The sequence below is a fragment of the Scaptodrosophila lebanonensis genome, unplaced genomic scaffold, assembly GCF_003285725.1.
Source record: "Scaptodrosophila lebanonensis strain 11010-0011.00,11010-0021.00 unplaced genomic scaffold, SlebRS2 tig00000085-arrow-pilon, whole genome shotgun sequence".
Classification (NCBI taxonomy): domain Eukaryota; kingdom Metazoa; phylum Arthropoda; class Insecta; order Diptera; family Drosophilidae; genus Scaptodrosophila; species Scaptodrosophila lebanonensis.
In genome coordinates, this window is record NW_022060564.1 from 2,473,443 (window position 1) to 2,488,510 (window position 15,068).

The 15,068-nt window shown below is 45.4% G+C and overlaps 1 protein-coding gene across 2 annotated transcripts; it reads left to right on the forward strand.

Moving 5' to 3' along the window:
• The first annotated feature begins 328 nt into the window (after nucleotides 1-328).
• On the forward strand, nucleotides 329-14,636 carry LOC115626269 (WD repeat and FYVE domain-containing protein 3). Of its 2 annotated transcripts, XM_030521583.1 has the most exons (18): nucleotides 329-432; nucleotides 1,610-1,932; nucleotides 2,254-2,499; nucleotides 2,568-2,922; nucleotides 3,145-3,331; nucleotides 3,395-4,735; nucleotides 4,859-5,871; nucleotides 6,289-6,868; nucleotides 6,935-8,145; nucleotides 8,342-11,754; nucleotides 11,835-11,938; nucleotides 12,001-12,913; nucleotides 12,976-13,162; nucleotides 13,225-13,431; nucleotides 13,487-13,588; nucleotides 13,654-13,788; nucleotides 13,860-13,974; nucleotides 14,115-14,280. In XM_030521583.1, the coding sequence occupies exons 2-18, from the start codon at nucleotides 1,645-1,647 to the stop codon at nucleotides 14,278-14,280; spliced, it is 10,563 nt and encodes a 3,520-aa protein (XP_030377443.1). In that variant the 5' UTR covers nucleotides 329-432; nucleotides 1,610-1,644. The 2 variants fall into 2 exon arrangements, with proteins under 2 accessions (XP_030377443.1, XP_030377444.1); XM_030521584.1 differs by lacking the exon at nucleotides 329-432 and having other exon boundaries at nucleotides 1,645-1,932; nucleotides 14,115-14,636.
• The last annotated feature ends 432 nt before the right edge of the window (nucleotides 14,637-15,068 follow it).

The following is a 15,068-nucleotide window of genomic DNA, read 5'->3' on the forward strand; positions in this document are numbered from 1 at the left end:
AAAAATTTTAATAAAATAATGGGCTGGGTTGCTTGAAGTGTTTCTTGAGAGATATTGCAAGTAAAAAGATTAAAAACGCAAAATAATAATATATTTGAAAAGAAAACAACCTCTTCGCTCAACGCGAGGAAAATAAATGAATATTTTTCGTCTACAATTCTGAATTGACAAAACGCCTCATATTTCAAGCCAACACATCTTGCCCTTGTTTACCAACACTAGGCTGCACACATATCGATATAACTTATCGTTGTCATATTGTGCACATCGCTTGTCTCGCGAGAGCAGACATCGATATTACAAGTGTTAAATGTCTAGGTCTAGTCTGCGTTATGTGCTTTAATAAAAGCGATTTAAAAGTGTTTTCAATAGTTGTAATTGCTTTGAACTGTTTGAAAACATAAAGAACAATGCAATACGTATATGATAAAAGTGAGTGCATGCGAAGCACGCAAAATATGCCTGTGGAAAAATTGACTTTCTGCTTTTCATTTTATATGGAGCGCTGGTGCTCCGTTGGCCAGAGCTGCTGAGTGAGAGCGAGAGCGCAAGAGAAAAATCAATAAAATTTGTCGTAGCAGCGCGATTGCCGAGAGCAAAACAAAAACCGAAAGAAAGTAGTGTGTGTAGTGTGAAAACAAAAAAAAGAACGAGCGCCCGCTGCCGTTAGTTGTGCCAGTTTTATTGGAATGCTGATAACGTTTGCTCAACGCTATATTTGTTCAGTTTAATAGTAATAGTAAGCACGAACAGGTGTGCGCTGAATGAGTTTGTATCTATTGAGTATATCTCTTCACTTGTTGCACAAATAAAAAAAAAGCACTGTATAAATAAATCGCAATTGTGGCTCCAAACAGCTGTTTTTTCTCTGTGTATGTTTACTTTGCGTTCGAATGAAAAGTGCACTCGCGGCGTATTTAACAGTTTGAAGGCCATATGGCAAATATTATTAAGTTCAACGGCATTCTCCATATGCTGCCACATTTATATATATACATATGAAAAATATGTAGTTTTAGTTGCGAAATGCACGTATAACAGGTCATGGGTCCGTTGAACTTTGTGGCGAAAGTCGAGCAAACGGTCGGATAAAGCTTTTTCGGTTAAACAATTGCAAGCAGCTCTGCTGACGTTTCAACTTTCTGTGTATTTTTACAGTACTTATGTATGTATGTATGTGCATATACAAGCGCCCACACTTAAGCGTTTCCTGTTTAAAAAGAAGACACCTATGCGGGCACAGTGGGAGAGGCACACACTTGCCTACGCTCTCAGAATTCAGCGGTTGGTTTATTTTCAACAGCAATAATTTCCAGCGGCGACGACTCGATTAATTGTAAACAAAAGCTTTAAAACGCAAATAAAGTAGCCGACAATGCCCCGCAATTGTGTGAGTTCGTTTGCGTGTACGAGGGTGTGTGTGTGTGTGTGTGTTTGTGTAATTGTCAAGCCCGTGTGAATCATCAGCAATAAACACTTTGCGCCGCTTGCCTAAGCGCGCTAATTGAAAACAGTAACAACAACAACTGAAAACAATTGCCGTAACTAATAATGATGTGCGATGATGGGATTTGCTGAACCAAAACATTCCCATTTATCTTCATTGCAGTCTGAAAGCAGTTGAGGAACCACAACACCAACAACATGAATGTCATGCGTAAGCTGCGTGGTGCTGCAAGCGCACCCCCATCGAGTGGCAGTTCCTCCAGCAGTCAGGCGAGTCCCGGCAGCAGTGGCGCCACCGCCGCCAATGGACGCACAACGCTCCACACGTCACAAAGCGAGGATGCCGCCGCCCTGCTTGACGCACGCATACAAATGAGCTTAGCGACGCTCAAGAAACTCTTCAACGAGTACACACATCCCAAGGAGCCGCTAAGCGAACAGGAGCGCGATGGCAAACTTTATCAAATGCTGCCCCTATTTTGCAAGGTAGGTAACAGTGTAACGTAATTAAATAAATAAAATAAGGTGTTGGAAAATATACACAGTTCGGCTAAAATTCCAATTAACAATATTAAATTCAAAAAAAAAATTATATCTAAATTAAAGGGCTAAGAACCAATTTAGAAAATTACAAAATTAAATTAAATTATGTACTTATTAAATTATTTTATGAACTGGCACGTTTTTAACTTTACATATGAGGCTTTTAAATACCTATTGCTTCTGTTCTCTAGTGTTATACAAAGCCGAATTTTGTTTGATCATTTAATAGATTTTTCAACAAATACTTTTCTCGATTACCTTCAGGTCTTCAGCAGCTGCCCCGCCAATGACATGAGCGAAAAGTTTTGGGATGTGGTGGCTTTTTGTCAACAGGTGTCACGGCTTATGGTCAGCGAAATACGAAAACGCGCCTCCAATCAGAGCACCGAAGCTGCTTCTATAGCTATAGTCAAATTTCTGGAAATTGAAACGACAGAGGAGACGAGCAGCGGATGGATGTTGCTATCAACTTTAAATTTGTTAGCCAATGGCGATGTGTCGCTAATACAGGTACAAATCAAATGGATTTTGTCTGTTCATATCGATGTAACGTAAATTTACTCTCTATTCCCTGCCAGGTAATGACAGCGGCGTCGGTGCCCTCAACGCTGGTCAAGTGCCTGTATCTGTTTTTTGATCTGCCTCATGTGGACGATGATCCTCCGCCTCTGAGTGGCGAGAGCGCCAGTGATTTTAATGCACATGAACGTCGCACGCTGTTACAAAAGGTGTTTGTGCAGCTACTTGTCAAGCTATGCTCGTATCCATATCCCGCCGAGGAGCTGGCACGCATGGATGACCTAACGCTGCTCTTCTCAGCGATTACTTCGCCCTGTCCCACGCACAATATTGTGTGGCGTAAGAATGCAGCCGAAATACTGACCACCATATCGCGACATGGTCTCACCGATGCTGTCGTCAGTTATATACATTGTAAGTTCAACTATGATTGGTCGTTGGATTATGATAGTAGACGACAAAGAGAATACGATAACCAGAAATCTATTTATCAGATCTACTAAATAAATTAAATGTTCTTAGCCTCACATAGTCTACTATTTACAATCACTCTATTTACTCTATTAGTTAAGATGTTAATTTAATTTAAAACATAAAAAGGCTTAATTCTTTATAATATCCCTCTTAACTTTTTAGCCAAGGGCTGTATGGCACTATGCGTGGACAATATGCAACGTTTAACGTTTGGCAATCCACTGGAAATTGTTGAAATGTTTGTCACAGTGTTTTGCTTCCTCAAGGATTCTAGTCAAGTATCTCAGATACTAATGGATGATTTTCGCGCCTCGCAAGGCTACGTATTTCTCAGTGATTTTTTGCTCAAGTAAGCTTGATAAACGACTAGTTTGTTATTCTTTTAAATCAATTAATGTTCATTTATTTACAGATTTGATACAACGCGCAGCCACTCACTGGAAATTCAGGCCGCCATACGCAATCTCGTCCTCATGATCTCATCGCTGTGCATGTGCGGCTTTTACGAGCTGCGTCCACCGCCAGCGCAATTTAATACTGTCTTCAAGATGCAAAATTTCCAGCTGCCACAGGCGAGTTCACGTGAGACTTGCGTGCGCAATATCTATGCATTTCAAGTGCTCCAAACGGTCTTCCTTAAGTCAACAACACCAGCGCTTTGTTGCACCATACTGGATGCAATTTCCCGCGTCTACCACTCGGAGAATGCTAATTACTTTATACTTGAATCGGAAAATACGCTCAGCTCATTTGCGGAGCGCATTCATCACAAGGGTCCACAAATTCAGGAGAAATTCTTTGATCTGCTAGAGTTTATTGTATTCCAATTGAATTTTGTGCCCTGCAAGGAGCTGATCAGCCTGTCACTGCTACTAAAGAACAATCATTCGACATCGTGCAGTATTTTATGCCTGAAAACGTTGCTCAACATTCTGCGGCACAATAATGTCTTCAAGGATGTCTATCGGGAGCTCGGTATCATGGAAATTCTCGTGGGCTGCCTAAATCGCTATGGAGATCATGTGCGCAGCATAACGGCTGGTGAGGAGTCGCTTGTTGTGGTACCGGAACAGGAGGATTTGATCGATACACACGGCAAACATGTGCTCGAAGCTTTGACTATTTTGCTGGGAGGTGCCAGCAATAATGCCAATGTATTCCGTGAATGTGGCGGTGCCAAGTGTGTACACGAACTGGTCAAGTTTAAGCATTGCCGGCCGCAAGCTCTGGGTATTATTCGTGAGCTGATACTGTCAGCTGGAGGCGATGACGATATGCTCTATATACTGTCACTTATGCATGGGGTCAGTCCATATCAGGTGGAGTTTAAAATACAAATACTCAATATGCTGCTCGGCTGCCTCAAGGACTCGCATCGCACACGTACCGTTTTTCGTAAAGTGGGCGGCTTTGTCTACTTAACCAGCGTATTTGTTTCCCTGGATGGCAGTTTGGCTGACGCAACCGTTGGAGAGGATGTGCAAAAAACAGAGCCTCCTATACCCCAAGATGATCTCATATTGTTGCTGCAAATTGTTTGCCAAACATTGACAACAGCCATGCGCTTTGAGCCGGCCAATGCGAAGTTTTTCCATCAGGAAATCTGCACCACCTCGCTTTGCGACACGCTGCGTCTTCTGGGCTGCTTCGGAAGCGCCACCACGTTGCAAGACTATACGGGTGCGCATGAAAACCAACAGACAATATTAAAATATTACCATGAGGTCTTCAGCGGCGATATACTCAACTTCAGGTAAGAGCGAACACTAATAAAACATATAAGTTGGTTTAAAAATGCAATTAATAGTTATAGACTTCAATTTAGCAAAATCCACACTTCACACACTTGTATCGTGTTTCTTCCATATACATATAGCTTTTCATCGGAGGTTCCTCACTCGATGTCCTATGTGTGCGTTATCTATCGCCTGCTCTACAGCATTGCACTCGATAACTTTGAGGCGCCCAATCTAAGCGGAATCATTACACTCTTCAGCGAGCCAGCGCCCTCGCGTTCGCCCAGCAAGGAGTTGGCCGCACCCGTGCATCCCAATCAGCTGAACCTCTCACAGCCGACGCCAGAACCCCGGATCGTACATCCAGGCGTGGTACTGTGTATGCTGCAGCTCCTACCCAGCGTACAACACGAAAAGTCCCCACTGCATGCACTCCAGTTGCAAGTGTACCTCAGTGAGATTATTAAGTCGTTGGTGCGTAGCGAGCGGAACCAGCAAATTATGTGCGACAATGGACTCGCCGAACAATTGCTCAAACTCACGAGGCGCGCTCTCGCAGAAGAGATGCATCCATTGCACGTGCCCATGCAGTATATATTGGAGCGTCTGGCGGCACAGGCCCTGCAGCCCACGGAGCTCAGAGACTTTTTGCGGCTGGGGGAGCCGTTGTCCTGCAACGACATTGATCTGCAGCAGCCATATCGGTTAGGGGGTCCAGTTCCCCTCACACGCATCAAGACATTGGTGTCTATGACGACGCCTCGTGACTTTCGTGCGCACGGCTCTAGTACTCTGCCGCCTTTCGTGGAGCTTAACATGTCCGCCGAAGGCTTCGGCTGTCTCTATTTGCCTTCGTTGGCGCCACAGGCCACTGCCACTGCAGGTGGCACAATCGACTCCAATACCATTGGCGGCATAGGTGCAGGCGATCGCATCTTTCCACCACCCACGGGTCTCAGCTATTCCACTTGGTTTTGTGTGGAGAAATTCTCTGATCCCAAAACCGATCCGCATTGTGTACGTCTCCTGACGTTAGTTCGCACCATCCATAATCCACGTGAGGAGAATCTAGCCTGCTTATCCATCTTGCTATCAGCACGCGACAAAGCGATTGTGGTATCTACGCAGGAGACTTTGGTCACACCGCGCAAAAGTAAGTTACAGATTGGAACTATATCATATACTCTTAAGCAATATAAAATAAATAAACTCTCAACCCAAAAAAAAAAAACAAATTATTTCAAAATTACTTTTATTTTAACAAACGACCCAATTTCCGAGCTCGACAAACGACCCACTTTCCAAGCCGTAAGACTAGTCGATATAGTTATCCTTTCTATAAGAAAGCAAGGATCTATAAAAATCATGCACGTTACGGACAAATAACTTGCACTTAAATTCATTCATTTTCTCAACAATGCCATAAATAGTTAATCCCAAAGAAATGTACATTTTAAAAACACCTTCAGCATATATCTTAATAAAAATATAAAGAAATTAAACCTTTTCATTTCTTAATCTCTTGTAACCTTACCAACAATTACTTCTACTCCACTCGCACTTTCTACAGGCATTGGCGACTGGGAGCCAGAAGGCTCGGACGATGGCATTGCGCGCATTTGGTGTCCCGATCTCCTGCACGAGGGTCAATGGCACAATCTAGTAGTAGTGCTCAATCGCGCCGTCTTGAAGAACTCTAGCCTGTCGCTCTATTTGGACGGCGTGCCTATGCACACGCAGAAGTTGCATTACATTGCACAAAACCCGGGTGCCACCAGCGCCAACTTGGCTGCTGCCACTCAAGTTTTTGGATATATAGGCACGCCGCCCATTTGGCGTCGCTACTCGCGTCTCTGCTGGAAACAAGGAGTTTGTCATTTGCTGGAAGATGTGCTGACGCAGCAGACCGTGCAGACTATTTACCAATTAGGACCGCACTACATGGGCTCGCTACAAGCACCACAGCTGGGCAAGCAGGCGGAGCCGTTGGCACCGCTTGTGCCCGAAGATCGCGTCCTACTGGGCCTCAACGCAAAGGCTGTATCCAAGCTTACGTTGGTGAAGATACGGAAAGTCTACAGCCGTGCAGACAATAAAAGCATTGCCAAGCAGCTAAATATGAATTCTCACGAGAATGCCACGCCCATTAAGTGAGTGGACTTTAAGCTAAATCTTCCCATTAACTCTCTATTGATTACTATCTCTATCCATGCTAGGATACTGCACAATTCAGCGGGCCATTTGGCTGGCGCTGGACGTTCACTGGGCGGCGTAGTCGTGGGCTATTTGGGGGTGCGTGTGTTTAGCCCCCATCCCGTTTCCGCCATGATTGACACAGTCGGTGGTTGCAATGTGCTGCTGGGCATCATTGCTATGGCTCAGGATGTCGAATCCCTGTATGCAGGCGTCAAGGCGCTGACCTGTGTGGTGCGCAGCAATCGCGCTGCTCAAGTGGAAATGGATCGAAAGAGATGTTATCAAACGCTGGGCATGTTTTTCAAGAAGAAGAAACACTTGCTCAACTCCCACATTCTGCATTTAACCTTTGGTCTGGTGGGCACAGTGAGCAGCGGTCAAGATATGTCAGCCATACCCAATATAACAGCCTTCCAGGACTTGCTGTGTGACCTAGAGATTTGGCATAATGCTCCCAATGGTTTGCTGCGCTCTTTGCTGGAGCATCTGTTAGAGCTGGCCGTGGAATCGAATGAAAAGAAGCAGAATGTAAAGATAATGCGGGAACTACAGCTGCTAGTCAAGTTGCTGCACATCATTACGGACATCACAGATCATTCCACTCGCGAAATACTATTTAATCTGTTGGAGACGTTGCTTGGTGGTCAACCGCGGCACACAGATCTGTTGCTTTACGGCCAGTATGTGGCTGCCAAGCTGCCCAAAGCGGAGCAAGTGGAGCGCGCCTTGCTCTTCCCCAGCATGAAGCAAACACAAAGGGAACAAACACCAGATGCCGCAACAACCGAAGCCGAAGCCATGGCGCAGAACATATATTTGCGTAATCGCTGTCTCTCGCTGTTACACGGCCTGCTCTTTACACCTCGGAATACGGTAAACTATATCATTTGCGACGACATCTCGAAAACACTGGGCATGGATTGGTTGCTGCTTTTCATGCAGCCGCACGTCCACTTCACCACCGTCATCATTGCCGTACGCATTCTCGTAGTGATCTGCGCCAACGAGAGTTTCCTGATCCGCTTCCGTGATGCCACTCACAATGGAGGCTATTTGCGCTTCACCGAAATGGTCTCGCAACGCAAACCTCTCGGATTAGGCGCCCAACAGCTAAACGCACGACCCAGCAATGGCACAGGCACGGTCATTGTGGCCACGCCACAGAACACCATTCAGCACCTGCCGACGCAAATTGCAGGCGAAGTACGAACGGCGGCGTTAAATATACCAGGTGAGTGAGTGGGTTTCTTTCAGTAATGGTTGCTAAAGCCATTACAGTCAGTTCCCCCACCGTTGTTTATAATATTTTAACTTCACTCCACTTAAAAATTGATGTAGTTCCATAACAGAGTTATTTTTCGCAATCTCAATTTAAATTTGACGGCTAATTCCCACTGCAATCTGAATGTTCTTCTTTTCGTTATCAGGTTTTCAACTGCTCGAGTGGCTGTTACAGCATCACTTGGACGTGCCAGAACTTTACTTTTTAGTCACTGCTCTGATTATGGGTCAGCCTGTTAAGGTGTTGGCAACAGAACACACGAAATTTGATTTGGATCGCGTCTGGTCGTTTCTCTGGGGCGCACCAGTCTCAGCGAACACACAAATTCCAAAGTTGAATGTGTGTCCCGAAGCTGTTTGTGTGCTTTTGGGTATGGTGCGGGCCATTGTGCATAGTGGCGAATGCGCCCCCTGGCTGCACAGTCATCCGGAGACAATAATACAGCTGCTCTTTAGTCTCTATCAGAATCTCAACGATTTCACACCCGTCATGATGGCCGGCGATGTAGTCACCTCGCTGGTGGCCGTGCTTTTTCCGCAAGTGCGAGAGCGTGCCTCCGTGGACTCGGAGCCGAATAGTGGCTCCTCGACACCAACAGAGGGAACTAGCAGCAGTTATGTGCTGCCAACGCCGGAGTCTCTCCATGCTCTTGGGACGGCAAACCAACCAAAATTAACACAACATCCGGTGCGTAAGTGCATCATTGACTTTTTGCGCGTGCTAGTTGTCGATTCGCTGGGTCTGAACATACATGGAAAGTCCACGCCAGTTATTGATCTTGTGCTGGACGCATCGCCAGAGACTGCGGAGCTGCCACTGCAGGTGGAATACCAATCGGAAATAATCATAGCTCTAATGGATCATCTGCTGGCAGCCGATGTGTTGGTGGGTGAGCAAGCCGCCTTGCCCCTCGTGCCTCTCCTGCAAAGTCACACTCAACACATTGCGCCAAATGTCTTCTACTTAACGGCGCGAATCGTGGACAAGCTGTGGCAGGGTTGCCTGACCCGAAACCCTCACGACATTTTTGACTTTATAATCAAGCTGATAGCGCAAGCTAAGCGCCGTTCTTCCTCCTTAACTTTGGAGCAGCTACATCATTCTCTGAACCGCAGCATCCTCTTTCTGCTCTCCCGGCCCACCGAATCCATAGCCGAGCAGATGAGCGTATTGGAAGCATTACACAAGATCATACAACATCGCCTGCTGATCTTTGGGGCGGGCAACCACGAGCTGGAGTTCATTGGCTGCCTAACCTATTGTCTGCTTCAGCTTACTGCAGACATGAAGATTATATTGGAGCCTTCGACCAGTCGCAACACCACCTGGCACGTAAATCCACAGACGGAGACGACGGAACCCAAAGACGAGGATCTTAATCAGCTGCAAGGTCGCAATCTCATTGTGGGCGCCGCATTTCGTGTCTGGGAGGAGCTTTACGTGTGTAAAAAGCCTGCTATTGAAGAGGTCTTTAAGATTTCATTGACGCCACCGCTCGCCAATTCCAAGGCACCCGATTTGCAGACCACACGCGAGCAAGTAATGGAGCTGGCCTCTAAACTGTGGTTCAATTATGTCGATGCCGAGCGGAAGGCTTCATATCGCGTTCCTTGGGAGCTACACAATCAAATCCAGTCAAAAATACAAAAGGTAACCGGTGGGCTGACCCGCCTTGCCAGTCGAACCAAAGTCAAGAAGGATGAACTGGTGCGTACAAAGTCCACCATGAGTCGTGAAGCGGCCTATGAGTGCACGGGAATACATGTACAGCTCATTAAGGATCTGCTAGAGTTGCGCTGCAAGCAGTATGTTCAAATGTTGCAGCACACCCAGCGATATGTCTATCAGGATTGGGTGCAGTCCGAAACTGAACTAACGCGCGAACGCGGACTCTGGGGACCCGAAGGCAGCTCGACACTAGATAAGTGGATATTAGACACAACAGAGGGGCCGCATCGCATGCGCAAGAAGACTATGCGCAACGATCTCTTCTACCTCCACTATCCCTATCGACCGGAACTAGAGCTGGCCGATAATCGTCAATTAAAATACAAAGTAGCGTCTAGCCTGGATAGCAAAACCTATTTTCTGCACGGACAGCAGCTGCCACGCATTCTAGCCGAGGCCGAGACGCATACCGTGCAACAGCAGCTCTCCATACAGCAGCAGTCCTCGTTGGAGGCACAACCACATAAGTTGCAGGCCAGCCAGTCCGCAGAGGCATCAAGCACGCCTCCTCCACCCGCCTCACCAAATTTACAGGCACATGGTATCGTTGCGCGAACCTCACCTTTTCCCCAAGAATCGGTGGACGGCACCAATCCAGAAGAAGATGACGAGGAGGAAGATACATCGATGACATCAGACAATGAGACCTTTCTACGTCTGCTTGAGGAGCAGGAGAAGATTAGTTTCATGTTTCGCTGTGCACGAGTCCAAGGTTTGGACACCTTTGAGGGGTTGCTGCTTTTCGGCAAAGAACACTGCTACATTGTCGATGGTTTCACATTGCTGAAGAGTCGTGAGATACGTGATATAGACACGCTACCCCCAGGCGCCTATGACCCAATTATTCCCAACTCTGGTGGTGGGCCTGTGACTCGAACACCAAGCACAATAGCACATAGCCACAAGTTGCGTCAGTGTTCCAAATTCGCCTACGAAGAGATACGCGAAGTGCACAAGCGTCGCTATTTGCTACAACCCATCGCCCTGGAGGTATTTTCCGAGGATGGACGCAACTATTTACTCAGTTTTCCACGTAAGGTGCGCAATAAGGTGAACCAGCGATTCCTGGCTCTCGCTACCGCTCTCAATGATAATGCACAGCAATCGGTGGCTGGCCAGAAACGCACCGCCAGCGTAGAGCAAACATCGGGCCTGTTTAGTGGCCTAATTGGCGAGACTTCGGTGACGCAACGCTGGGTGCGCGGCGAGATCTCCAATTTCCAATACCTTATGCATTTGAACACCCTCGCAGGTCGCTCCTACAATGATCTCATGCAGTATCCCGTCTTTCCTTGGATATTGGCTGACTATGATTCCGAGGAGTTGGACTTCACCAACCCGAAGACATTCCGCGACTTTTCGCGTCCCATGGGTGCCCAGTCTGAAGAGCGTTTAGAGCAGTTTCAGAAGCGTTTCAAGGAATGGGACGATCCGCATGGCGAGACACCACCTTATCACTATGGCACCCACTATAGCTCAGCAATGATTGTGTGCTCCTATCTGGTACGCCTGGAACCCTTCTCGCAACCTTTCCTCAAGCTGCAGGGAGGACACTTTGATTTAGCTGACCGCATGTTCCATAGCATTAAAGAGGCCTGGTTGTCTGCATCCAAGCTTAACATGGCGGATGTTAAAGAATTAATACCAGAGTTCTTCTACCTGCCAGAGTTCTTGAGCAATTTCAACAACTTCGATCTGGGCACTAAGCAAAATGGGGAGACGCTTAATCACGTCATATTGCCACCGTGGGCCAAACAGGACCCGCGCGAGTTTATTAGACTGCATCGCAGTGCCCTGGAATGTGATTATGTCAGTCAGAATTTGCATTTGGTGTGTATTAACAATCTATCACGACCAACTCTATATTTATTCTTTATCATTTCCTTTTCTCGTATATGTTTCAATTGCAGTGGATTGATTTGATCTTTGGCTGCAAACAACAAGGACCCGCCGCTGTCGATGCTGTGAACGTGTTCCACCATCTCTTCTACGAGGGCAACGTGGACATCTACAAGTAAGTTTCCTATACACTCGCATCCAATAGGAAATTATCCTAGAAACTCCTTTTGATAATAGCATTGATGATCCGCTGAAGAAGAATGCCACGATTGGTTTCATCAATAACTTTGGCCAAATACCCAAGCAGCTGTTCAAAAAAGCCCATCCCGCCAAGAAAATGTCCAATTCACGCCACTCCGCACTTATTGATCCTGCCGCCCTTATACAGGGCAATACCACCGTGCTACAAACCGATCGCCTATTCTTCCACAATCTGGACAATCTGAAGCCCAGTCTGCAACCCATCAAAGAGCTCAAAGGTCCGGTGGGCCAAATATTGCAGCCAGACAAAACAGTCTTTGCAGTGGAGCAGAATAAAGTGATGATGCCGCCATCGTATACGAAATATATAGCCTGGGGCTTTGCCGATCACTCGCTACGTGTGGGCTTATATGATACAGATCGCGCCTCCTTCGTGTCGGAGGCGGCCGCACAGAACTCTGGCGAGATCTTGACCTGTGCTTGCCCCAATGCCAAGATGATTGTCACTGCGGGCACCAGCTCCGTGGTTACCATCTGGAAATTCGATACGAATCGCAAGAGTGTCAGCGTGCGACACTCCCTGCATGGCCACACCGATGCTGTTACATGTCTGGCGGCAAGTGCTGCCTACAATGTGATTGTTTCAGGATCACGTGATGGCACGGCAATTGTCTGGGATATGTCGCGATTCACTTTCGTGCGACAATTGCGCGGACATGTCGGCGTCGTGGCCGCTGTGGCCATTAACGATCTAACCGGCGAAATAGCGACTTGCTCCGCTACTTGGCTGCATGTGTGGAGCATCAATGGTGACCCATTGGCCATGGTTAATACATGTGTCGGCAGCGCGGATCGCATGCAACAAATTCTCTGCGTAGCGTTCTCACAAATACGCGAATGGGATCAGCAGAATGTCGTTATAACGGGCTCAACGGACGGAGTGGTGCGGGTAAGTAGAAAAGATTCCTCTGCAATACTCTTCTCTTTATTAATTGAACCTCTTAACTGCAGATGTGGTCATTGGAGCACACTCAGGTGCCCATCGATCGCAAGCTGAAGCGGGGAGTTGAGGTCAATTCGCAAGATAAACCCGACGAAAAGTCCATAAGCGCGCACAATGACAACAAGGACAATAAAGCTACCAAAATGGACATCCTCAAGCAAATGAAGAGCCTCTCACAGCCGGAACAACAGCTCGGTATGGTTACAAAATTCAGAACATCTAACACAATTTCCTACACAAAAATATACATATTCCAGACATTGCCAAATCGGGATCGGAGAGCAGCATATCAGAAGCCTCACACCATAGTACTGAATCGCAAAAGTCGGAAGAAGCTGCAGGTACAAGCAACGAGCTCACTGAACCACCTCCGGAGCGCCGGAAAAGCTCTGTAACGGGGGCCAAGTCGCTGCACGAAATGAAATCGGCTACTGTGGATGCTCCAGAGCCGAAGACAAATGAGGGTAAGTTTAAACAAAAATTTTATGAGCTTATAACTATAACTTCAGTGTTTCGCAGAGGAGCACAGCATTCGTCCGAGCAAATCGGATACGAGTCTGACTGATGGCTTTGTGGTTATAGACAATGACAAACCGCGTGGGGAGCAATCGCTAAGAAAGGGTAAGCAAGCAGGTTAATTATATACTCGCAAATGTAAAATAATTACACACATTTTCTTTGCACAGGCTTCAAATGGCAACGTCAATTAATGTTTAGATCCAAGCTTACAATGCACACGGCCTATGATCGCAGAGATAATGCTGAACCAGCTAGCATTACTGCATTAACAGTATCGAAAGATCATAAAATACTTTATGTCGGTAGGTAAAAAAAAAGTGTTCTACAAAATCACAATTTCTCTAAACTAATTTGTATTCTATTTTTTGCGCAGGGGATGCCCGTGGTCGCATATTTTCATGGAGTGTAACCGAGCAGCCCGGTCGCGGCGTAGCCGATCATTGGCTGAAAGATGAGGGCGCCGATCAGTGTGTCAAGTGTCACGTTAAGTAAGAATATAGTAGAAACATTAAAACTTAGGAACTTATAACTTTAAAAACCAATTCATTTGTTACATCTAATAAGGAATTGAAACATCTGCTACAAACACTAATTAACCTAATTGTTTTGTTATGCTTTTCCGTCTCAGATTCACACTCTACGAGCGCAAGCATCATTGTCGGAATTGTGGTCAGGTCTTCTGCAATAAGTGTAGCCGTTTCGAATCGGAAATCTCACGTCTACGCATTCTCAAGCCCGTGCGCGTCTGTCAAGCATGCTACGGACAATTACGCTCCGTATCTTTGGACAACTAAAGCGAGTCTCCGATGTACCTACTATGTTACAAACGAATTAACTGCGTTCACTATCTAAAAGTTCATAAATATGTAACTGTTAAAAGACGTTATAGGCATATATTTTGATTTAACTATATTTATGCGAATTTTTTCTACACTTGTACATTTTTGTAATATAATTTGTATCTTTTGATATTTGATAACCAAAAGATGTTGTGCGAGCAACAATTAAAGGCTGTTATATGATTTTATATTTTATTATGAAATAATTTACAATTTCTCTCTGTGTATATGATGTATACATATGTATGTATGTTTACTATAAAACCCACAGTTGCAATATATTTATAATTTACGTGTATTCTAGCTATTATTCAATGAAATTATTTAAAATTTTCTAAAATTGTTTTATCAAATAATGCATGGACAATTTGTAGCAATGTTAAACGAATGTAAAATTATATAAATATACGAATATATATCCATATATATACGATTATCAACAAATTATTATGTGTATAAATGATTTAGCGGCAAATTAGTTGTGAGCAGAATTAGCATTAATAGAGTAATAAAGCTTAATATTTAGGCAGTCGCACAAATATATAATTAAATGTTAACCAATTTAGCAGCTACACATATGAATAAACGTAGTTGACTAACACGAACATTTAACACCAACAAATGCAGAAACGAAGAAATGGAAACAACAATAAAAGATATGGATATACTACTTACAAAGAAGCAAACAAGCACCGCCACGCGTATCAATTAAAACCACACACTAGCCTACATCATAACAAAGA

Coding starts and splice junctions, on each gene's coding strand:
- LOC115626269 (XM_030521583.1), top strand. CDS start 1,645: ATGAATGTCATGCGTAAGCTGCGTGGTGCTGCAAGCGCACCCCCATCG. Junction 2,500..2,567: donor GCGATGTGTCGCTAATACAG/GTACAAATCAAA, acceptor ATTCCCTGCCAG/GTAATGACAGCGGCGTCGGT. Junction 13,975..14,114: donor TGTGTCAAGTGTCACGTTAA/GTAAGAATATAG, acceptor TTTCCGTCTCAG/ATTCACACTCTACGAGCGCA.